Consider the following 22,409-nt stretch of genomic DNA (forward strand, 5'->3'; position numbering starts at 1 on the left):
CCCTCCCTTGTCCCTCCCCCCACCCGCTCCAGTTCTGTCCCTCAGGTGGGGAGGGGCGTCAGGCTTCGCTCAGTTTTCCTCAGCTGTCTCCGTTTCTCACCGGAACCCTGCCACCTGTCAGTCTAACTCCAGCTCTCCTTTGTCCCAAGCTTGCTATCCCCCAAAGGCGTCCATCCTCACAGGGACCTCCAAGGCCCTTCTGCCCAGCACCCTGACTTCTGTGAGCTCATCACCCCTGTTCCTGGCGCCGGCTCTCAGGAACGTTCCTTGCAGTTCCTAGAACACACCTGGATCTCTGTATTGCGTTTTTCTTTCTTTCTTTCTTTTTTAAGGAGGGCGCAGCTTACAGTGGCCCATGCGGGGATGGAACCTGCAACCTTGGTGCTACCAGCACCATGCTCTAACCAATTGAGCTAACGGGCCACCCCCACACCTGGATCTGTCAGGCCTCTGGACCTTCGCTCACCTCAGCTCCTTCACCTGGAGGGCCTTCCCTTCCTTCAAGGGTCACCCGTGAGTCAGTCCCCTCTTTCTAGGAGCCTTCCGGTAGCATCCCCCTTCTGCCCCCAGCTTCCAGTGCTACCTCAGGCTCAGCTCTGATGACGCTTGTCATGCCTGCTTCCATTTCTATCTCTCCCCACCCTCCACCAGGGAGCAGAGGCTGCCCCGAGCTGGGCCGGTACTAAGTTAGCATTACTAAAAACTGTGATTTAAAAGTAAGAGACATGCAATTGTACAACAATGTGAATATACTTTACTGAACTGAATGCTTGAAAATAGTTAAGATATATGTTTTTGTTTTTTTAAGATTTTATTGGGGAAGGGGAACAGGACTTTATTGGGGAACAGTGTGTGCTTCCAGGACTTTTTTTTTGTCCAAGTCAAGTTGTTGTCCTTTCAATCTTAGTTGTGGAGGGTGCACCTCAGCTCAATGTCCAGTTGCCTGTTGTTAGTTGCAGGGGGCGCAGCCCACCATCCCTTGCGGGAGTCGAACCGGCAACCTTGTGGTTGAGAGGACGTGCTCCAACCAACTGAGCCACGCGGGAGGCAGCTCAGCTCAAGGTGCGGTGTTAAATCTTAGTTGCAGGGGGCAGAGCCCACCATCCCTTGGACTCAAAGAATCGAACTGGCAACCTTGTGGTTGAGAGCCCACTGGCCCATGTGGGAATCGAACCGGCAGCCTTCGGAGTTAGGAGCATAGAGCTCTAACCGCCTGAGCCACCGGGCTGGCTCCAAGATATATGTTTTTAAAAAGACATGCAACGTCAAACGACACTGAGAAAGCACTTGTCATCTATCAAATGACAAAATTCCAAGCATCTGGTAACACACAATGTGGGCGAAGTTATGGGCAAATGGAGACCAACTCTTCAGAGGCCAGTCTGACCGTGGATCCCAAGATGGCAAAAACATACTCGCAGACTCTTTGACTCCAAAGTGCCTCTTCTAGGATTTTATCCTATAGACATAGTGGATATTTTATCCCATAGACATATTCTGCTCCATGAGCAGAATAATAAAAGTTCAAGTTTATTTGCAGTGGCACAAGATTGGAACCAACCTACATGTCCACGAGTAAGGGACAGGTTCAATCAGTTATGACACAGTTTCATACAATGAAATACTATGCAGCCATGACAAAGAAAGAGTCCCTTTCTGTACTGAAAAAAGTGAGGTATAGAGCAGCGTGTGTCAAATGCTGCCATTTGAGTGAGGCCAAAAGAGTTTATACGTGTTTGTTTATTTGTGCATAAATTATTTCTGGAAGGCTGCACCAGAAAGTGGTAACTGTGGCGACCTCTGAGGAAGTAGCTCTGAGGCAGGGCAAGGCAGGAAACAGGAGTGATTTTTCAAGGTACACGCTTTGTATCTTTTGAATTGTGTACCACGTGCCTATGTTACCTATTCAAAAGAATGTATTATTTTAAGTAAAGGCAACCATTAGGTTTCCGCTGGGGCTCTCCAGGATAAGGAAGGAGGTGGAACTAAGGGAGAGGCCATCCACAACCGGAGCTGGTGGCTTTGGTGACAGGCGGACCTGGGTCTGCAGTGAGGGGAGGGGCAGGCTGGGCCAGAGGCTTACAGCCGGGCAGCCTCTGCTGTGGTCTTCCTAAGGGGCTTGGCTCAGGCCCAGTAGTGTCCCCCAGAGAGGCTTGTCGGAGGTGAAGGGGAGCTGGAGCTCAAGCCAGTTGTAGGGGAACACAGACAGCGGTGAGCCCGGGGTATATCAGCAGGTGGAAAGGCTTTCTGTCTGTCCGTCCATCCACTAAGTCAATGAATATGTATTGACTACCTACTATCTCTTGTGCTACGACTCTGATGAACCAAGGTGAACACTCTCTGGCTTCACAGCCTTGTAGGGAGACAGACAATATGCAGTGAGACTGAATCGGTAACCTCGGCTGGTCACAAGGTGTGGAAGCGCAGGCGCGCCCCCCACCCCGGAAGTGTTGTCTCTGCGGCGGAGAGGAGCCAGCCCGGGGTCCAGTGTGGGCAGCGGCGTCCCGGGCAGAGCTGTGTGCCAAGGTTGGAGCGTGCCGACGAAGGAAGAGCCTGGAAAGAGCCGAGTAGGGTAGGTGGACAGGGTTGGGCAAAAGTCTTACAGGTCAGGCGAAGACGTTCAGAACTCACACGGGAGCCATGGGAAGCCATTGGAGGGTTTTCAGTAGTGAATCTGCGTTTTCTGGTTTGTTCTCCCTAGGGGAAGAGTGAATAGAGAGGTTAACCAATCTGCAGACTGTGGCAGTAATAAGCGGGGTGAGACATGGGGTTGGCTTGAACAAGGCGGGCAGCCGGAGGGGGCAGGGAAGTGGATGAATTTGAGATTGCTATTGGAAACTAAGCCTACAGGTCTTGATAATGAGTTCGTCAGGAGAGAGACAAGAAGAGATCTGAGATGATTCCTGGGCTTTTGTGTTGAATGAAGCATCTATAGGAATCATGAGACCCTTTGCTGCGATGGAAAGAAGCAGCAGGTTTGGGGTAGGAGAATCCAGAGCTCCGTTTGGGGTCTGTTAAATTCCAGATGTTTGTGGACATGAAACAGGAAGTTGGGTGGAGAAGTCTGGAGCTCAGAGGAGAGGGCAGGGCTAGAAATATACATTTGTGAGTCATCAGCTTATAGATGGTATTTAAAGCCATGAGACTGGATGAGATCACCTAGGGAGAGAGAATATAGATAGAAAAGAGAAAGGTCCAAGGCTGAGCTGGTTAGAGAAAATCGGTGAGCATGGTTCTGGAGGCTGCAGGCTCAGAAAGCTGAGGCAGAATGAACCGAGAAGTAACCATTACATTTGGCAAGTTATGAGGTCATTGGTGGATTTGGCAAAAGTGGCTTCAGGAGAGTGTTGGGGATGAAGCCAGGTCTGAAGGGGCTGACAAATGCATTCGAAGTGACGGAGAAGAGACAGCATACATAGCAGTCGCTTAGAGGTTGTTGGTCTGTACTGTAGTGGTGCGTACCCAGGCGTTCTCTCCCCTGAGTGCCCCAGGGCAGAGAGCAAGCCCTGGAGATTCTGTCTAAGCCACCGTGGAGCCCAGCACACAGTAGGAGCTCAGCACATTTATTTCATAGTTGGGTGAAGAAATGAATGGATACTTTACTGCTTGAGTCTTTTCTGGGAGAGAGGGCAGCTGTATTCTTCTGAGGAAACTGCAAACTCCACGGCAAAGGCGAAAGGCTCTGAACCCCTTCTCCCCGCTAAACCCCAGGAGCAGCTGCACACGGGGCTGGGGCTAGAGCCCTGGCCCAGAGCCAGGAAGCAGGTTGAGTCCCCGCTGCCCCTCACAGGCCTGTGACTTTGGATAATTCACTTCCTCTTTCTTAGAAGAGGTAAGTGTAAGGAGACAAGGCCCATCTGAGCCAGTCCCCAAGATGTTAGGTTAGGTTCCCTCCTCTTTCCTCCTTTTCTCTCTGGGCCTTTTTCTTCTTTGGGAAGCTGACTGTGGCAAGCGCCTCCCAGTGTTACTGTGAGGAGAATGGGTGGGTGGTCCCTGAGGGCAGGAAAGATGAGGGATGGGGAGCCAGCAGAGGAGGGAGCCTCCATCCGTAGGGCAGGCGACCTCACACACACTACAGACACATGTGTGGCTCAGGGGTAGTCATGGACCTGGGACTGTCAGAGGCTGCTGAACAGGCATCTGTGTAGTAAAACCAAGGAGACCCTGGAGTGTCCTTGGGCTTGGGTAGGGCGGGACACCTGTGACAGACAGGCCTACCTACCAATCAGAGGGGAACTAACTCTGAAGCTGAAGGGGGCTGCAGGAGTGAAAGTGGCTGTTGGGAAGTGACATATAAGAGAAAATCGGAGACTAGGAAGGGAAAATGCGATGGCCTGTGGGGGAACCCACCCAGAAAGGGGAGCCTGTGAAAGCTCTGGGCCTTACCAAAAGACCTGCCTTGAGAGACGGGCCAGAGGGCTTCCTCTGATAACCCCTATGCCTGCCCTTCCCTGGCAATACTTCCTCCTGAAGCACGTGATGCAACCTGAGGAAAAAGGGCGGTGAAGGGCCAGGAGTTGGGGAGCAGTGTCTTTCTGGGGCAGGACGAGGGGAAACAGGCAGGCAGGCATGAACACTGCTGCCACCTAGTGGGAAAAGCCTGTTATTTCTCCTGTTCCCAGCCCCAGGGTCAGCAGCTGGGCACTGAGAGACCCAGTTTGGGAATTGGGGAGCCCCCGAGGCGCCTGGATTGGGGGCCACAAGGCCAGAGGGAGCCTCAGGGAGGAAAATCCACATCCCTGGGAAGTGTGCTTTGCTCACATCACTTTGCCCGTCTGTGCCTTGGTTCCCTCGTTTGTGTAGTGAGGCCTGGAGGACCTACCTCATTGGCGTTGTTAAGCCGGTTAGGCGAGTCAGTCCATGTCAAGTACTCGGCATAGTAAGAAGTGCTCAATAAATGCTCCTGCGGTCGATCCAAGGGGTAACGAGAGGGGTGGAACCTTGCCGCCCCTAGAAGTCCCCATACCTTCTATACTAATGCGTGTCCCTTAGTGCCACCAAGTTTCTCCTGTTTCTAAATTCTGGGGCTGCCACTGTTCATCCCAAAGGATGAGGCTCTGTGGGTCCCAACCTCTCCCCTTGATTCCAGTGGGGTTGGGGGGAAGGTTCCAGCTCTAGCACCTTCCGTCTCCCTTCCCCTCAGTGTGGGCTCAGAATGGCTCCAGGCTGTGACATCACAGAGCTGTGACATCACCTGTCACAGGCGTGGAGGGGTCATGAGGCAGTGGCAGTGGGCATGGGTGTGGGTGTGGCTGGTTGGGCTGGGGGCTGTAGAAACAGGTGGGAAGTGGTCCTGGGAGCAGTGGGGAGGCAGAAGGCTTGGGGGGACGGTTCCCTTAGGGGTCCAGAGGCCAAGCCTCCGCCTTTCTCTTTGCTGTCTGCACTTCTCGCCCATCCTCCCCGTCCAGAATGGGCCTTCTCCTGGAGAGCTCAGCTGACCTCTGAGAAGTTCCCGGAACAATTTCAAGCCCCTTTACAACCACACTAAGGCTGTGTGGCGTCTTGGGGTGGGTGGCAGGGGTCTGCTTGGCTCTTGTCATAGACTCTGCTTTGGATCCCCAGCACCCAACCTGGAGAGTGCCAAGTCCTTGGCCCTGGGGCCACAATCTCCACGCTTCATAGACAGATCTGACTTCTTTGATTACTCAGATTCAGACCAAGCCAGGCTCCTGGCCGTGGCGCAGTTTATTGGAGAGAAACCTGTCATCTTTGTTAACTCAGGTATGAACCAGCTTAAGAAGGGGGCCTCCTCCTTGCCCAGGGCCTGGAGGAGAGCAGCCCCAAGAGACAAGTCCAGGGTCCCCATTTCCGCTTCCTTGTCTGGCAGGTTCCAACCCTGGGTTCTTCCACCACATCCTAGTGGGCGCTCTGGTGGTGGCCTTCTTCTTCCTCCTTTTCCAGTTCTGCACACACATGTAAGGCCTGTCCCCTCGCCCCTTGCCTTGGGAGAGGCTGAAGGACCCAGAGGTGGCCTCCCACCTCTGATCTCCATACCCTGTAGGAGCTGCCGGAAAGGGGCCTAAAGAGCCAGACAAGGGCGGTGGATGCCACCCTGAGTGTCCAGACCCACCCTCGTCTCCTGCTGATGAATAAAAGTGCTTCCTTTTCTCCTCCCTGACTGCTCAGTCACCTGCCCGGGGACCCTGCTCCGTGCTGTGGTGGCGCATGTTTTCCATCCCCAGCCCCAAAGAACTGGGCTAGCAGGGCCGCGGCGGCGTTCAGGCAGGCTGTCTTTATTAGCGATCTGTAAAGCACCTCCCAGGGCCCCCGACCCCAGACTGGAGGAAGCCTTGAGAGGTCTGTAGCACCAGGGACATGCCAGGGCCCGAGGGCGAGGTGTGCAGCCTAATGGGGAAGGGACTGGGTGCTGCCCCACCTGCCCCACCGGGGATTGCTCAGCACTGGGAAGGCTGGGGGATAGCAGCCACCTCCCTCCCCCCACCCCAACAATCGAGTGTGAATTTGGGTGAATAAATAAATAAGATTCCTCAGGCTGGCCCCCCCTGGAGAGGAGCTGTGGGGGCAACCAGCATCGAGGGAGGCCCACCGGCTTAGTTAGGGTGTCCCCTCCCTCCCAGATGTGAGGAGCTGAGAGGAGTTTGCAGCAGGGCGGCTAGGACGGCCTTGGCAGCAGGGCCTCCACCACATTCTTTGACTCCTGGTCCTCTGGAGTCTCCGCCAGCCTCCCCACAGCCCTCAAGCCCTAAGCGGATGAAAAATGGTTCCCCTTCCTCTGCCCCTCATTCTCCAGGACCCCGCGGTTGTGATAGAAGAAGGGGGTATATAGGACGGGGTTCGCTACACTCGGCTCCGCCGGCGCCGTGGAGAGAAGAGGTCCCCTCTCCCTGCCTCCCACTTCGCCTGGTCCCTGGTCCCTCAGCGCCAGCGGGGATCTGTCCCCACCCCTTCGGAGTCCATCTGTCAGTCCTGGGGCTGTCAGGGCCAGAGGCCCCTGGCTCCCAACCCCCACCCGACAGCCCCAGAGCCCTGTACCTGCGGGGATAGGGAGGGCGGTGGGGAGGGTCCCCGGGCCCCGCCTCAGTCCTGGGTCTCACAGGGAGAGGGCGGCGGGGAGCTCCGGGGCCGGAAGAGGCGGCAGGCCCCGCGGCAGATGAGGAAGAACCAGTAGAGCTGGGGGGCGAGCAGCAGCGCGGCGCCCAGGTTGACGTGGGCCGGGATGGCGAGGGGCACGGCGAGCAGCGGCAGGCCGGCGTGCCGCCCGTAGGCCCAGTACAGGTAGGGGAAGAGCAGCACCCGGCAGCAGAGGAAGCTGAGCAGCATCAGGGCCCCGTTCACCTTGTGAAGCAGCGTGTGTTGCTGCTTGTACTGCGGCGGGGGCAGGGCAGAGGGAGGGGGCGGGGGTGAGAGGCGGTGGGGGTCATACCCCGCCCCTGGCCCCGCCCCCACCAGGGCCCCGCCTCCTCCGCCCTCCCGGGTCCCCGCCTTCCCTTCCCCTCTCCGGACAGGGGCCTGGCTAACGGCCCCAGAACCCGCCTCCCCTCCAGCCCAGCCTATAATCGCTCCCAGATCTGACACTTCACCTGTGCTTTAAAGAATCTCTGAAGGTCCTTGAAAGTGCCTGCCCTTCCCGTACCCTCCCGGCAGGCTCATATACCCTCAGGTGCCCTCTCACCTGGATGAGGATCTTGCCCAGGCAGACGAAGGGCGTGCTGACCTCTGCCATCAGCAAGCAGCCTAGAAAGAAATCTCCCTTGCCCTGACGCCACACCTGAGAGGAGAGGGAGGAAACAGCCCTGGCCTCAGCCTGGATTCCCGGCTGCACCTGCTCTCTCTCCTGCTCTCCCGTCGGTCACTTTTGGAGATACTTAACTCGGAAAGTTGGAAAGTGATACAGTAGCAAAGCAGCTGGGAGCATGACCTCACTGTGTCCCTCCAACAATCCCGCAGGTAAGATGGATGCCTTACATTACAGACGAGAAAGCTGAGGCCCAGAGACGCGCAAGAGCAGCCCCAAAGCGCCGCTGGTCCGGTGCTCAGTGAACCCTCCGCGGGGCCCGTCCACCCTGCGCCTGCCCTACGGTTGGGACCTGGACCCAGGGCTCCCCGGGCTCCTCCGTGCTGGCATGAGCAGGACCGGGGGGCCCTGGCTGGCAGCCGCGCGCGACTCACCACAGACAGCGGGAAGCACACGAGCACCATGGCGGCGTGGTGGAGCACCATCAGGAACTCCTTTTGTAGGTAGCCTCGCGCCACAGCCCAGGTGCCGCCCGGGGCGCGGGCCCCCCCTTCATCTCCTCCGTGCCCCTTGACCTGATGTTTGTGCCAGTGACAGAGGAACATGGCGTAGATATCGTAGATGAAGTAGGGGACTGCGAATTGCGTGTAGGCGGAGGAAAGCCAGTGTCTGTGGGGCAGAAAGAGGGGTTTGTCAGGGGGCAGGAGATGGACAGAGCAGCGGCCCGGTGCCGGGGTCGGTGCTGGACGCATCACGTGAGTCAGATCGCAGCTGACACAACCGCCCTGAGAGGGGAGTGACTCTAGAGCTACATGACGGGACCCCAGGTCAAACTTGCCCAAAGTCATGTGGTCACACAGCTGGTAAGGGATAGTGATGGGATTGAAACCCCACCCATTTTTCATATTCATTCATTCCCCCTCCCTCCCTCTCTGCAATATGGTAGGAGAAAAAGGAAGAGAAAGAGATCAAAAGACAGCACAAACCAAAGGGCAAGGGATGAGACACCTGAGGTTAGGACAAACAGCAGGAGAGCTGAGAGAGATGGGGAGAGACCTTACTGGCTGACATTGATTAGTTATTACATGTAGGCACTGTTCTGATAGTCTAAAATCTTTTATGTGCATAAATTTATTTACTCACAAAAACCCTATAAAAAATAGGTACAGTTATCACCCCCATTTTACAGATGAGGAAACTGAGAGACTAGGTAATCTAGATAAGGAATAAACATGTGAAGTCTGTCTCCACAGCCCTCACTCTCAGCCCCACTGCCCCCCCTGGAAGAGTCAAGACAAGTGTCAGAGAATAGGTCCCTTTGGGGAGTTGGTCATGCTGTCGGTGCTGCTTGTTCTGCCTGAATGTGGCCCAATCGCTCATTTTCTTCAGGTACAGCCAAACATTAAGGAGAAAACGCTGAGTACAAGGAGCCAAGAGCAGAGCAAGTTCTATGTACTTTGAGAGTAAACAAAAATGAAAAGTGCATGAATATGCAATATTGCATTTTTCTGCTTGAGTCAGCACATTGAGTGAGCCCTTTCTCTTAAATCCTACAGTCCTGTGACAGGTATGGGGGGGGTGGAGGGGGCAGGTCAAAGAGGCAGACCCAAGGGAACTCACCCAGCGAGGTGGAGGGACAAAAGCAAAGTCAGTCAAGAAGTGACACAGAAAAAGAGCTGCGACCAAATGTGAGTCGCTGCTAAAGGAGAAGTGAGAGAGACCTGCGGAGAGGCCAGGAAGTAAGCTGGGGGTAGACCAGGGTGAGCTGGAAGCAGAAGGAAGGCTAGCCCGAAGGAGCGAACGGGGAGAGGCAGCCCACGCTACGGGGTGATTTCAGGAGAAGAGCATCTGAGACCTGTGCCGGCGCGTGTGACCAGGAGGGGGAGACAGAGGACAGAGAGCAGGGGCCCAGGTCAGAGACAGAGGGCAGGAAAGCGGAAAGGGGTCCGTAGGCCCCAGAGAAGTTAGAGCAGGACTGTCTGGAGAGCTGGCCAACAGCAGACCTGGTAGGAGGTGGGACTGCTGGCTTGTAAGGGTCCAGGACCACCCACCAGGCCTTGGGCTGCAATGCAAAAGGTTAAAAACCAGACCCACCCTCTGAGCAATGAGGTTCAGAAGTAGGAACAGCTGTTGCCCCTGGATTAACCCTGAGCCTCCTCCGCCACCTGAGGATTAAAAGGGGGAGGGACAAGAACAGAGCTGGAGGGGGGTGGGAACATGAGAGTTGGAAGGTGACCTCTGTAAGAAGGCGAGAGGAGGAAATGTGTGGGGATCCGGGCTCCTTTGGGACCCAGGGGCGGGGAAGAGGGGGAGCAGGCAAGAGAAAGCCACGTTATGGGAGCGGAGTCTGAAGAAAGAGTTAAGTAGCCACTGTGTGAGCCAGAGCTGATCTAGGCATTGGACACACACAACTCACTTCCTCCTCGCAGCTGCCCTTCCAGGCAGGCGTGGCCCTCAATCCACAGATAAGGGAGCTCATCTGCAGGGAAAGAGGGGGTGCCTCTAGGTCAGGCTCATCCAGACAATGTCCCTGGGGCTCAACAGCCCCCAGAGAAGGGGAGCAGGGCCAGCAGTGAAGTGTGGGGTGTTATTCGCACCCTTAAAGGGAACTCTGCTGCAGCCCACGGGTCACCTAGAGCTGTCCCGTCAGCACCACGGACAGGGCCCCTCTCCTTCCTCCTCCTGCCCCACCTCTCAGGCCTGGCTTTTTTGGCAAGCGCCAGGCACTGCAGCAGCTGCCAGTGCCAAATTTTGGCCTACACACACACACACACACACACACACACACACACACACACACACACACACACCACTAGTGGCTTTGTTTGTGTCATCTCTGTTCTCTCACCTCCCTGGTGCCTGAGGCTGGCTCTGGACTCCCAGATTCTGGGAGGAGGTGAGCTGTGGGCTCAGCATGAGGAAGAGGGCACCCAGGGGCGGGTTGGAAATGGGGTCTGAGGGGTGTAAGGGTGGGAGGAGGGAAGGGAGGAAACCACACTCAGAACCTGACAGGAGACAAGAGGCCAGGAAGCCAGGAGCTGCTTTGAGAACCCTCTTTGAGCCCCACTCCCGCTCCTGCTGGTTCTGACCTTTAAGGGCAGGACACGGATAAATTTATTCGTGGGTGTTGAGTTGCAGCTATTGCAGTTAACTTTCTCAGGCCCAAGTGAAGGCAGTGCTTGGGGACCACTGAAGGAGTCCGTGGGAGATCTCAGGGGTCACACATACACACAAGCTGCTGGAACTTGGGCAAAGGTGATTCCGTGGCACTTACTGGTCATTGATGATGTGTTTGCAGGAGGTGGAGACGATGTAGCCAGCTGTGGAGGCCATGACAGCTTGGACAGAGGAGACTAGCCTAGAGAGGGAGAGGGAACAGTGGCAGAGGGAGGAGACACACCCCTTGGTTTCTCCTCTTTCCTGTCCGGTTCCCATGCTCTGGATTCGGTCACCTCTCAGGCCACTCCCTGCCCATCTTTTCCCAAGTCTGCCTTGCCTAGGGCTCACCCCACCACCTCGGGCTCTGGGGCTGGCCCAGCGGCCACTCCTCAGTTTGCCCCACTCCTCGCTGCCAACTTCCTTCTCTCAGTTGTGGCCACTGAGTGGCCTTGCTCTCTGTCTTCCTGAGGTGACAAAGTGTGGCTGATCACAACGCCCCTTCCTGGGGAGGCCAGGGAGGGGACAGCATGGGGTGGCAAGGGGAAGCCCTGAGCCTGTTCTTGCACCCCTCAGCCACCCAATCATCATGCTGGCCATCAACTAGCCCCTCCGCGACCCCAGGTTCCTCCTGGCCACTTTCCGCGCTGTCCCCATAACTGCCACCACACTCCCCTACCCAACTCTGGCCCTTATCCCAGGGTGGTACAAAGTTCTACCTTTCACTCCTCTGTCCCTGTCCCCCCCCCCCCAAACATATGCCCTGAATAAGACAGCTCTCTGCCCCTTGCCTTGTTCCCTAATATCTTACAAGAATGTTTTAGTCCCATGCTGGCCCTGTTTTGCAGGGTGGTAGGGTGAATGGGGAAAGGAAAGAAAAGCAGTCTGAATACAAGTAGACCAGATGGCTGGGTTTGGATGAGGTCTCCTGGGAGAGAGTAAGGCAGTGAGGAGAGAAGGAAGCTTGGAGGTAAAGCCCACTGACCCTTCAGGAGCTCCCAGGCCCCACTGGAACAAGGGTCCAAAGAAGGGCTGGGCCCCATCTGTCCCCATAAAGCCTGAAAAGGGGAGAGGGGCTGAGGGGAAAGATGCAGTTTACCTGGCTGAGACAATGACCGCGTCGGCCTCCTCCCAGCGCAGCTGGGGCAGCCGCTGGAGCGTGTTCTTGGAGAGGAGGAAGAGTCCGGGGAACACCACCCCCCCGGCCATCATTGGGGTCAGCATGGTGGCTCAGACCTCAGGCAGGGAGAGGAGCCGCCGTGAAGGGCCAGGAAGGCCGAGGTGAAGGGAGTTAGAGGTGGAGAAAAGACGCAAAGCCAGAGAAGGGGAGAGAAAAAGAGAAAGGGGCACAAAGGGGACAGGGCGGGAAGGGAGGGGGCAGGGGAGTCAGACCACAGGAAGGGGGAAAGGGAGTTAGATGAGCTGGGGAAAGGGGAGAGACCAGGGAGAGGGAGGATCCGAGAAAGGGAGAAGGAGAAAGCCAGCCAGAGGGAGGGAGAGAGATTAGGAGGGGAGGATTTAGGAGAGGACAGAGAGGGAGAGGATTCAGGAGAGGAGGATGCAGATGGGGGAGGAGAGGGAGACGAGGCAGGTGGGGGGGGCTTACGTGGAGAGGCTGGGAGGGCCCAAGGAGGCGGGGTGGGGGGTGGGGGTGGGGCTGTGGTGCTAGCCCTGAGAGGGCGGGAGAGAGGGCGGGAGGGGCGCGAGACAGAGGAGTGGCCGGCAAGTGGTCAGCAGTCGGCGGTGCTCTCCCGCCTCTGGCTGCTGCCACAGTCCCCGCTGCCCAGTACAGACGCTGCATGGGGCGTTATAGAGAGTTTGTGCCCAGCCCCCTGCCCCCTCGGTGGGGAGGGGGGAGGGGGAGGGGAGTCACCAGCTTGAGGAGGGCGGGGGAGGGGTGGGGAAAGGATGGCACCGACCAGACACCGGGAAACCGGACCTGCAGCGGCGTCTCCCCATGCAGCTCTGAGCCACAGCCGCGGCTGCGACAGAGATGGGGGGAGCAGAGAAAGAGGGAGGGGGAGGCCCTTAAAGAGACAGCAGCTGCGGTTGGGGGGGACTGCTGGGGCCAAGGGCCAAGGGAGGGGAGGGTCTCCTCTTGGAAGGAAGGTGGCCCAGGGCTCCTTGGCCCGCGGGGAGGAAAGCCTGAGCCCCCAGATGGGCCTGAGCCTGCTTCCCACCAGCGTTTTTGCCAATGCCTGCCACTTCCTCCTGTGCCAGTGTCTCCTGGCACATGTCCTTCAGGGGCCTGCTGGGGGTCCCAGCTTAGGGGTGCCCCCTCCAGCAGGCACGAAAGGGTTCCCTGGAGGAGACAGCAGGAGGAGGCAGTGTATCTCGCTGTCTCCGAAGCATGAGTTTAAGGAATGGATGGGAATAAAAACACCCCAACACACTGTCCTCCAGGCTCCGAGACTCCGGGGCTTTCATGGGGGGGGGGGGGGGAACGCTCCAGGTGAAACATACGGGGTGCCTCTAGGTCCTGACTCTGCCGCACACTGTCCCGTGGTCTCGTCTCACTGTTGTACCATCAGTGAGTTAACAGCACTTGTCCCCCTTTTTACAGGTCGAGAAATGGTCCCCAGGCCTTCTGACCCTCCCCAAGGACATATAGTTGAGAAGAGGCAGGAACCCTCTTCCACGAGGTGTCAGAGTGGCTGCAGCGTTTGAAGAGGGTGGGGTAATGCGGCCTCCTCTCAGAAAACCCCCCTCGAGCCCCTAGGATGCTCCTGCCCCTGTCCCGCTGCTGTCAGGTCTCCCCGAAGCTCCCAGCCCCTCTTTTGCTCCGGGCTCCCCTTCCTCTGCGACTTCACAGAACAGTGGGAAAGGACCCGGGAAATTGACTGGTTCAAGCCCCTCATTCATCCATAAGGACACTGAGGCCCAGGGACTCGGCCAGGATCACACAGCTGGTCAGAAGTCCGGCCAGAACCACACTGGCCCCTGCCTTGGCGTGCTGCTCACGCTTTTGTGCGGCCTTCCCGTCCTGAACCCAACAATCCTGTGGACCTGTGGGACCTGCTACCCAAACCTGTGGTTTCCAGGCCTGCCCCAAGATGCGCCGCAAGAGGCAGCCCTACAACTTGCCTTACCCTGGCCAAAGCCCTTTACTCCGTCTCCTCCCCCAGAAAAGGCAAAGGGCTGGGATTCGCAATTGCGCACTGCCCTCTAGTGGCAGGATGCGGGAACAGCCTCTGAGTGGTCTCGTCTTGGACAGACGGAGGAAGGGACAATTTTAGACCTAATGGTGGACTTAGCTTCCTGACCTCAGGGGGAACCTTGGCGGGGTGGAGGGTGGGGGTGGGAAGGGACCCAATTTCCTGTGTATTTACTACATGCTGGGCACGGGGCAAGATGATTTATATTCATTCCTATTTAATCTTCCCAGGTGGTAGTACCCTTGTTTTACAGAGAAGAAACTGAGGCTTAGAGAGTTAAAAAAAACAAAAGACAAAACACTTGCCCAAGATAACACAGCTGTGAGAATTAGCAAAGCTGGATTTCAGACCCACGTTTGCACAACTCTAAAGAGGAGCGAAGCTACAAAAAGGCACAGAGTTGGGGGGAGGATGGACGATGGCAGCCGTGGGTGGTGACTGCCCAGCAGAGGACCGTCAGGGAGTTGTGGCTTCACTTGGGATGATGTGGGTGAAAGGAAGCAGTTTTCTGTCTTCCAGAAACTCACCCAGACACCCAGGGAAATTCTGCCCTTCTGCCCTCTCCCTCACCTACCTAAGGTTTGATGACAGCTCACACGTGTAGTAAGCTTTGTCAAATAACTCAGAAATTGGCAGCACAGGGACCCAATCCAGCCTGCAAACATGTTTTCATTGATCAGTATGGTGTTGCCAGTATACTATTTCTTTAAATTCTAAATTATTTGTCAGTGTTTGAAAATTAGGAGATTTCACTTAATAGCTCAACTTCTTTTTTTTTTTTTTTTAAGGAGGGCGCAGCTCTCAGTGGCCCATGCAGGGATCGAACCGGCAACCTTGGCGTTATTAGCACCACACTCTAACCAACTGAGCTCATGGGTCACCCCAAACCTCAACTTCTTTTAAGAAAGAACCAGAAGATCAGACAACATTGGGCCTACATTCTAACTCTGTAATGTCTGGCTGGACCTGAGCAGCTGCTGCCCCACTGAATGGGGTGAACAAACACCAGTCCTGCAGCTCACGAAGTCCCCACCAAGCCCCCATGCCTCAGGTGACTTGCAGGAGTTTGCAAACCGTACTTCATAAATGTGAATTCCCTGACTCTCACATCTCTACGAAGAATGCCACGTGGGTATTCTTATTAAGACCACTTACAAATGAAGTCTCCAAAATTCAGAGATGCTAAATGACTTGCAAAAAATGCCACAACTAGTGTTGACTTTTGAATCTCCCCGTCCCCACCACCACCACCATGCTGCGTCTGCTCTTACCACTATTTTTCTTGAAAGTAAGAAGTCAGCTCCATCAGCCCTAGCCCCAGGAAAGATGCCTTCACCCCGTCCTCTTACTTGGATGCCACCAAAACAGCCTCCGGTCTCTCCATCCTCAGGGTAGAGTGATTCTGCAGGCACCAGCAGAAGAGAGCAAAGATCAATGGGAAGAAGATGCAGCCCAGTACAAAGAGCAGGGTCATGCCTGTCTGGATGAAAAAAGGTGAGAAAAGACGGCCATGAGAATACCTCCCCATAGTGTTCCCCAGACTCAGAGACCCCTTTCACCCCGATAGCTCAGTGAACCATGGGATCCATCCACCTGTAACGATCAAAAGATACCAGACATAGCTCTTCTCTAATCTCTTTGGGATCCTTATCATACTTTAAATATTCCTTGTCCAGGGTAGCTAGGCATCCAATTTTTCATTATCAACCCAATTCCAACAATTTTGTTTTTCCACCAACCCCTGATACTGGTCTACACCTCCCTTCCCACTTCACAACTTAAAATTCCTTCTTTCTCCTTCCACCCTGCTGATGTGCCTGCTCTTCCTAACTCCACCCCACCCCATGCTCTACAACCCCACCACCCAAAGCTCTTCATGGCACCTCTCCCTTCTTCTCCTAGGTCCTCACCTCTGAGGCGCAAGCGGAGGCTAGAGAGGGAGGCTGGTTCTCATCAGCATCCAGAACTCGGTAAAAGGGGACGGGGGCGGTGTTCAAATCGTAAAAATATTTGAAATTTAAAAGTAATATTTCTTTTAAAAGAAAGGAAAAAAATAAAGCATTATCCCATTTATGCTGGTAGCACCAAGGTTGCCGGTTCGATCCCCGCATGGGCCACTGTGAGCTGTGCCCTCCTTAAAAAAAAAAAAAATATGTATATATATATATATATATATATATATATATATATATATATATCCCCTGAAAACATATATTTGCATATGTTATTTTGTCGGGAAAAGCCTCACCTCCTGTCCACTCCAGTGGGGAGGGCCCAGGAGGGATGTAGGGAGTTGGAGCCTGCCATCCTGCACCCTTTAAGCATCTTTGACAGGAAATCCTGAGGATACAAGTAAGGTGTCAAACTGCAAAGGCACAAGGCCTAGACTGCTCTGCAGAGACAATTGGGAAGGGCGGGAACATCACCCTTCCATTGGTGGACTGGCGGCAGGTTTGGATTATGCCATCCTCCCGTTGGCCCACCTCTTGACAAGGGTGCCCTATCATATCCTTCCTGGCAGAGGGGCCTACTCTGGCGGGGTGAAGGGTGTGACCTTAGTGCAGAATTGGCCAATTAGAATTTGTTGAAGGCTTGATGGACAGCATTTCAGGGGCGGAGCTGAAAGAGGAGAAAGAAGAGGAGGGAGGAGAAAAATAAGAACAGTGTAAGAAGTTGTTGCTTTAAAAGGCAGTGGAGGGTAATAGCTTAGGCGGTAGTTTCCAGGGTGGGACCATCTGGGCTTCAAATTCAGACTCTGCAGATAATAAAAGAAACATTCTGTATGGCTCCATTTGGATGAAGTTCAAAACAGACAAACTATCTTCAGTGAAAAATCAAAACAGCTTTAAGTTGGAGGAAGGTATTGCCTGAGAGGAGACCCTGGGGAGCCTTCTGAGCCTAATATAAAGAAATACCCTTTTATTGATCATGGATGTATAGATATATAAATGTTCTCAAGGCATACTCTTAAAATATGTGCATTTTATTTAAAGTCAGCTAGGATTTTTTCAATGCTAAAGAAGTGTAACTTCTCCCATTCCCTGAATGATGGTAAGCCAATCTCTATCAGCCTCAATTCTTCATCTATGAAGTTGGAGAAATAATAATATTATTAAATGCTCCTCATATAGCATTTTCTGTGGGCCAGACCCTGCTCTGAGGGCTTAAAAACATTAAGTCATTTCCTCAAAACACCATTGTGGGGAAAGATTATTATTGTATCCATTTTACAGATGAGAAAACAGAGGCATGAAGAGGTTTGGTAATTTGTCCATGGTTACAGAGTCAGAAAGTGAATGAAGTAGGATTTTTTGCCCATCATTTTTCCCTATCCCACCAATACTAGAGAATGTGTTGGTTTCTATAATATTAAACAGATATAGAAAACTCATAAATTCATTTTCCTAAAGGGACTGAAAGGTTAAAAAAATAAATAAATAAAAAAAGGGAAACAAAACATCATTGAATACACATGTCAGTCACATTTTCAGAGCTTATTTCTGTTAATAGTTCTTGCTTCCTTAGCTATTCCATTCTTCCCTCCCCCATAGGACTCTGAAAATTAAATTAAAGGTTGAAATAAGATTGTTGAAGATGAGGCCTCTAGTTGCCTAACGAGTATCTGTTCTCACTGTCTTCCTTATTTTGTTGGGGACTGAAAATTGCCTATTTAAAAAAACAAACTATATTTCCCAGCCTCCCTTGCGGTTAGAGGTCTGGCTAATATGATGTAAGCAGAAGTCATTATGTAGGGTGCTGAGACAAAGCTCCTTTTTGAAAGGGAGTCAATGCTGTCACAAAGAAATATAGATGTGCTTAAATATAGGAAAAGATATTGAACTGAGGTTTGAAACGAGGCATTCTGTCTGGCGTCTGCCCTATTACCTTCCCAGCTCCTGTGACGGCTCACTTCAAGGATTAAACTGAGATAATGTATACAGACTAGTTTGCACAGGGTTCTCAGCCTGTTAGGTATTATTGTTGTGAGCACCTGCAGTAGAGAAGGCACTAAAATGCTAGTACACTTCATATACATTCTCTTGTTTGAAGAACACTACAATCTTATGACTAATCTTTCCATTATACAGCTGAGAAAACTGAGGCTCAGAGAAGTGAGACGACTTGCCCAAGATCGCATAGGAAAAGGCAGACGGAGGACTCAGATTGTGTCAACCAACTGACTGCTGCCTTCTGAGTTGGGAGAAGAAAGGAGAGGAAGAAAGGGAGAAACAGGAAGGAATGAAAAGGGGCAGCGAGAGTGGGAGACTCTCCCCCTCTGGTGCCGAGGGAGTCATTTTCCTCTGTGCCCCTGGCTTACCCTGGAATATAGGAGGAGGAGGGACAGAGGCTGGGAAAGGGCAGGACCCAGTTTCCTTGGAATCTGGACTCTCTCCTACATTTCCTTCCTTTGTTACCAGTTTTGTCCACCAGTCCAATCCTATGTGGTCTTGTCTGAGAGAGAAAGGATCATGGGAGAAAAAGAAAAATAGTTGTTTAGAGCGATGGCTTTCAACCTTTTCTCACAATGACCCCAAGGGGTAGATTTTATGTCCTGACTCAGCAGGTGCACCCACATTTTCAAACGCGAGTTATTGACCTTTCTGTGCAGTGCACTGTGGCATTTTCTGTATCACTCTTTTCTCCCCAAATCCATGAAGCCATGTTCACAACTCATTGTGGGTAACAAACCAAGTTGGAAAAAAACCTTGGTTTAGAGCAGTGTTTCTCAACATTTTTTTTTTTCATTATTGCTCTTCTAAGGAAACTTTTTTAGACTTTCTGTTTCCTAATCCCCATTCCTCATGAAATTTTGATGACACAGATATACTGTGCTTGATATATTAAAAAAGTAAGATTTTTTTTGCCCGCCCCCCCCAAGAACCAATTTTTGCCCCCTTGGGTGCAATAGTATCCCTGTTGAGAATGCATTAGAGACACGCTGAGTCATCTTCTGAACCTTTATATACCATTCCAACATCCAATGAGATGGTATTAAACCCATCCTGCAGATGAATAAACTAGGACTGAGAGGTTACATGAATTATTGAGGATTGAAATTGCTAGTAAATGGATTGGGAATCCAGAGACCTACCAAGATCCTAGTTTAGCTGCTTAATTACCTTTTCCAAAGCTTTGTTTTCTCACATGGAAAATAGTGGGATTGGTCCAAAGATGTGTTTTCTGTTGTGTTGGTTTTTCTCTGTTTGACCTAACAATAGTGAATATTTTATACAGTGTTTCCTAGATGTCACGCACCAATCTATACCCTTTACATATCTTAACCAACGCAATCCTCACAATAACCTATGAGGGAGATGCCATTAGTACTTTCCTTTTACAGGTGAGGGAGCTGAGGCATATAGACAGGACCCAGTAGCTTGTGTAGCTTGCCCAAAGTCACACAGGTAGTAGCACAGCTGGGATTTGAACCTAGTAATCTGATTCCCAGAGTACCTACCTGCTTTTAACCATGTACTTTTAAAAAGGAAACTTTTTATCACTATTGAAACTAGAAAAGCAGTATCACTTGTAAATGGGAGGTAACAAACAATAAGTAAAATGAAAAAAAACTTGTTCTAACATTCGAGCTAGATACTATCTATTGCCTGCTCCAAAGTGTTAGCTGTACGCCTGCTCTCCGTTAAAAGAAAAAAAAGACAAGATGAGCAAGGATAGAGAGGTGTAAAAGGGCTTTTGGCAGCAAAATGAGACTTTCTCCTGGAATAATCAGAAGTGTTGAAAGAGAGTTGGAAAGAATAGCTTTTGTGTGTGCGCGCGTGCTTTCTTGCTGATCCGCGTACCACCTAAAATAATCCCAAGACGGCTTACATTCTGCACACCGCGGTCCCTTGTCTGGGCGTTCTAAGAGTGTCGGAATATCCCCCGGGGAAGGGAGACAGGACGGCCAGTTTGGCGTCGGGACGGAGCCCCTCGCTCCACCTGCCAGCAGTAAGCAGGCAGCAGCGTCTGCGTGGACAGGAGTACCGTGGGGGTGGCGCAGCCCAAATGCCCATCCAGGCTTGCACTGTGGCAGCCTGTTTTCCCGCCCCAGCCTGGTTCCCCAGGTGGGTCTCTCACCCCAATGCGGGCCTCACACCTATCACACAATGCACCCTGGGCCTGAGGTTTACCGTTTCCTGCTACTTCAGGCTCCTCCGTCCAAATGCTGTCTTGCGCATCTTTTTTCCCTGGTGCAGCGCCGCTGGGGCCCGGCAGAGGTGTGCAGGTGTGATATCATCGAAGACTGTGAATAAGTAAACAATAAGCAGCCAGAAGTGGCCTGTTTCCCACATGATACCCAGGGAGGGGTCCAATTCCCCCTCCGTGCTCTGGGGAGAGTCCTGGCCAGCGTGCCAGAGCATTTATTATTTAGCGCTTTAATTGTACCTGTCCTAGGTTAGGTGCTGTTCAAAACAAGTCCAGTCCCACCCTTTAGCTGCACAATAGAAAAAGCCAAGGGGCACAACAAGTGACTTGAAGTCGGAAAATGTAAGGTCCAGGCCCTTTGTTCCTCCCATTGATTGGCTGTGTGACCTTGGTCAGGTATCAGAACCTCTCTGAGTCTTAGTTGTCTACACATAAAGTCCCATGGCCCAGGCTCAAATCCTAGTTCTGTCACTCACTAGCCAAGAGAACTTGTGCAAGTGATTTAAAGCCTCTGAGCCTTAGGGTTCTTATCTACAAAAATGGGGAAAAGGACAGTACCTCTACATAAGGCTGCTGGGATGGCTATGAGATATATGCAAAGCTCTGCTCTCATGTGGCATGTAGTGAATACTCCTTGTAATAGTCATTAAGAGCTGTTGTTGTTGTTACACTTTTTAATGAGCCCTTGTTCTATGCCAGGTATTCTACCTACATGTTCTTTAATCTTCACAATAAGCCCTGACAATCTCTTATGGGATTCCCACTTTCCAGATGAGGAAAACTGAGGCTTAGGGAGCTCCATGGACTTGCCCAAGGTCACACAGACACACGAGACTAAATCAAGATCTCACCCAGCTCTAAAATTCTTTTTCAACTGGACCGTAATTCTTTTTCATCTATAAAATGGAAAAAAAAATGGTTTCTGCCACTCAGGTCTACTGTCAAGATTAAATAAAGATAAAGTCTGTAGAGAGGCCTCTCGCTGATGCTTGCTGGAGCTCAGCTCAGCTTAGCCTCTTATTCCCCCAGGGTTATTAGCTAAGCACAAGCCTTTCATTTTCATAATGAGGAGGCTGCGGAACTTCATCTTCGTCTCTGGGAGGCAACATTGTCTAATGTCCAGGCCTGCTAAGGCCTTTTTCATCTTCTGGGCTTTCCATCATCTCAGGTCTCCCACCCAGCCCGTGATGACTGAAAGTCCATACCCCTTTTCTCTCTTTCCCAGGGGGCAGTGCCAAACCACACGTGATGATATCTGTCGTCTCCAGCTTTGAACTCTAGGTAGAGGGAGACCTGATGGTAATCCAGCTATTGCGAAGTCGGTGTCTCCCTGCCTCCGACACAGGGTGTGATGTGGGAAGAAGTGGGGCCCTGGCAAAATGGGGTGCATACATCACTCCTCCTATTGGCTTGCCTTGCGACGAGCAGGCCTGGTGCACTGTCCACCCTCCTGCATAATGTATGAGCCCATGGTAGGAACAAAATACCAGCAGTGGTGAGTCTGACCAGTGCAGGCCGTGGACGTGGCTAGAGCCTCGCCAAGACTCACGGCTGGGTGTTGGCAGGAGCTGAAGAGGGGAAGGAGTTGGTGTCACCTGAGGCTTTTCCTGGGGCCGGCCTCAACTTGGGCCTTGGGATTCTGCAAAGAAGATAGGGGTAGACAAGAAGACAGCCTCACAAGGCAATCCCGACCCTGCCTTAGAATCAATCAGTGATGGTAACACTGCGGCAGCTGGACTCCTGTGTTCTGAGCTTGAAGCCCCCTCTGAGGGGGCTGCGGGTAGCATAGGAGGTGGCTGGGACCTTCCAGTGTGGTTGAAGGTGAGAGGGGAGATGTGGGACACAGACCGTGGCAATTTCTGTGGCTGTCTCATGGTGGAAGCCACCTCCAGGGGTGGCAGCCGAGGTGAGGTACACCCGGGTGTAGGACGTGGGCCAAAGCAGGTCTATGGCCGCAGTGCTTTCCGGGGAAAATGCAAGCATATCTGTGTCAAAGCAAAAAGGTCAGGAACGAATGCAGGAGGTCTGAGTGCTTGGCTGCCTGCGAGCCCCAGGGACTAGGACATCTGGATAACGACTCGACTCTCCGTGGCTGGAGAGAGTTGGATTCGACTCATTCATAGAATCAGTGAGTACTCACTGGAGGCCCCAAGGCCAGGCCCAGGGGTAGGATTTAGGATATGGAGGTGAATCCAACCCAGACCCTTGCAGTCTTATTGGAGAGCCAGGCACTGAAGTGGAGAATTCAAATACTT

The 22,409-nt window shown here is 52.8% G+C and overlaps 2 protein-coding genes across 3 annotated transcripts; one reads left to right on the plus strand and one right to left on the minus strand.

The window, feature by feature from the left end:
- Positions 1-1,167: 1,167 nt before the first annotated feature.
- On the minus strand, positions 1,168-12,287 carry TLCD3B (TLC domain containing 3B). Of its 2 annotated transcripts, XM_033102034.1 has the most exons (6): positions 11,952-12,287; positions 10,971-11,054; positions 8,131-8,365; positions 7,634-7,729; positions 6,994-7,326; positions 1,168-2,697 (listed from the first exon to the last, which is right to left on the minus strand). In XM_033102034.1, the coding sequence occupies exons 1-5, from the start codon at positions 12,074-12,076 to the stop codon at positions 7,039-7,041; spliced, it is 828 nt and encodes a 275-aa protein (XP_032957925.1). In that variant the 5' UTR covers positions 12,077-12,287; the 3' UTR covers positions 1,168-2,697; positions 6,994-7,038. The 2 variants fall into 2 exon arrangements, with proteins under 2 accessions (XP_032957925.1, XP_032957924.1); XM_033102033.1 differs by lacking the exon at positions 1,168-2,697 and having other exon boundaries at positions 6,214-7,326; positions 11,952-12,286.
- C15H16orf92 (chromosome 15 C16orf92 homolog) lies at positions 5,217-6,083 on the plus strand. The gene is made up of 4 exons (XM_033102036.1): positions 5,217-5,280; positions 5,563-5,721; positions 5,828-5,915; positions 6,002-6,083. Exons 1-4 carry the CDS (start codon positions 5,217-5,219, stop codon positions 6,021-6,023), a joined length of 333 nt encoding a protein of 110 aa, XP_032957927.1. The 3' UTR covers positions 6,024-6,083.
- Positions 12,288-22,409: the final 10,122 nt, after the last annotated feature.

This window comes from Rhinolophus ferrumequinum (assembly GCF_004115265.2).
Source record: "Rhinolophus ferrumequinum isolate MPI-CBG mRhiFer1 chromosome 15 unlocalized genomic scaffold, mRhiFer1_v1.p scaffold_54_arrow_ctg1_1, whole genome shotgun sequence".
Classification (NCBI taxonomy): Eukaryota; Metazoa; Chordata; class Mammalia; order Chiroptera; family Rhinolophidae; genus Rhinolophus; species Rhinolophus ferrumequinum.

Coding starts and splice junctions, on each gene's coding strand:
- C15H16orf92 (XM_033102036.1), top strand. CDS start 5,217: ATGAGGCAGTGGCAGTGGGCATGGGTGTGGGTGTGGCTGGTTGGGCTG. Junction 5,281..5,562: donor GCTGGGGGCTGTAGAAACAG/GTGGGAAGTGGT, acceptor TTGGATCCCCAG/CACCCAACCTGGAGAGTGCC. Junction 5,722..5,827: donor TGTCATCTTTGTTAACTCAG/GTATGAACCAGC, acceptor CTTGTCTGGCAG/GTTCCAACCCTGGGTTCTTC.
- TLCD3B (XM_033102034.1), bottom strand. CDS start 12,076: ATGCTGACCCCAATGATGGCCGGGGGGGTGGTGTTCCCCGGACTCTTC. Junction 11,055..11,951: donor GCGGTCATTGTCTCAGCCAG/GTAAACTGCATC, acceptor CTCCCTCTCTAG/GCTAGTCTCCTCTGTCCAAG. Junction 7,730..8,130: donor TGTGCTTCCCGCTGTCTGTG/GTGAGTCGCGCG, acceptor CTCTCCTCTCAG/GTGTGGCGTCAGGGCAAGGG.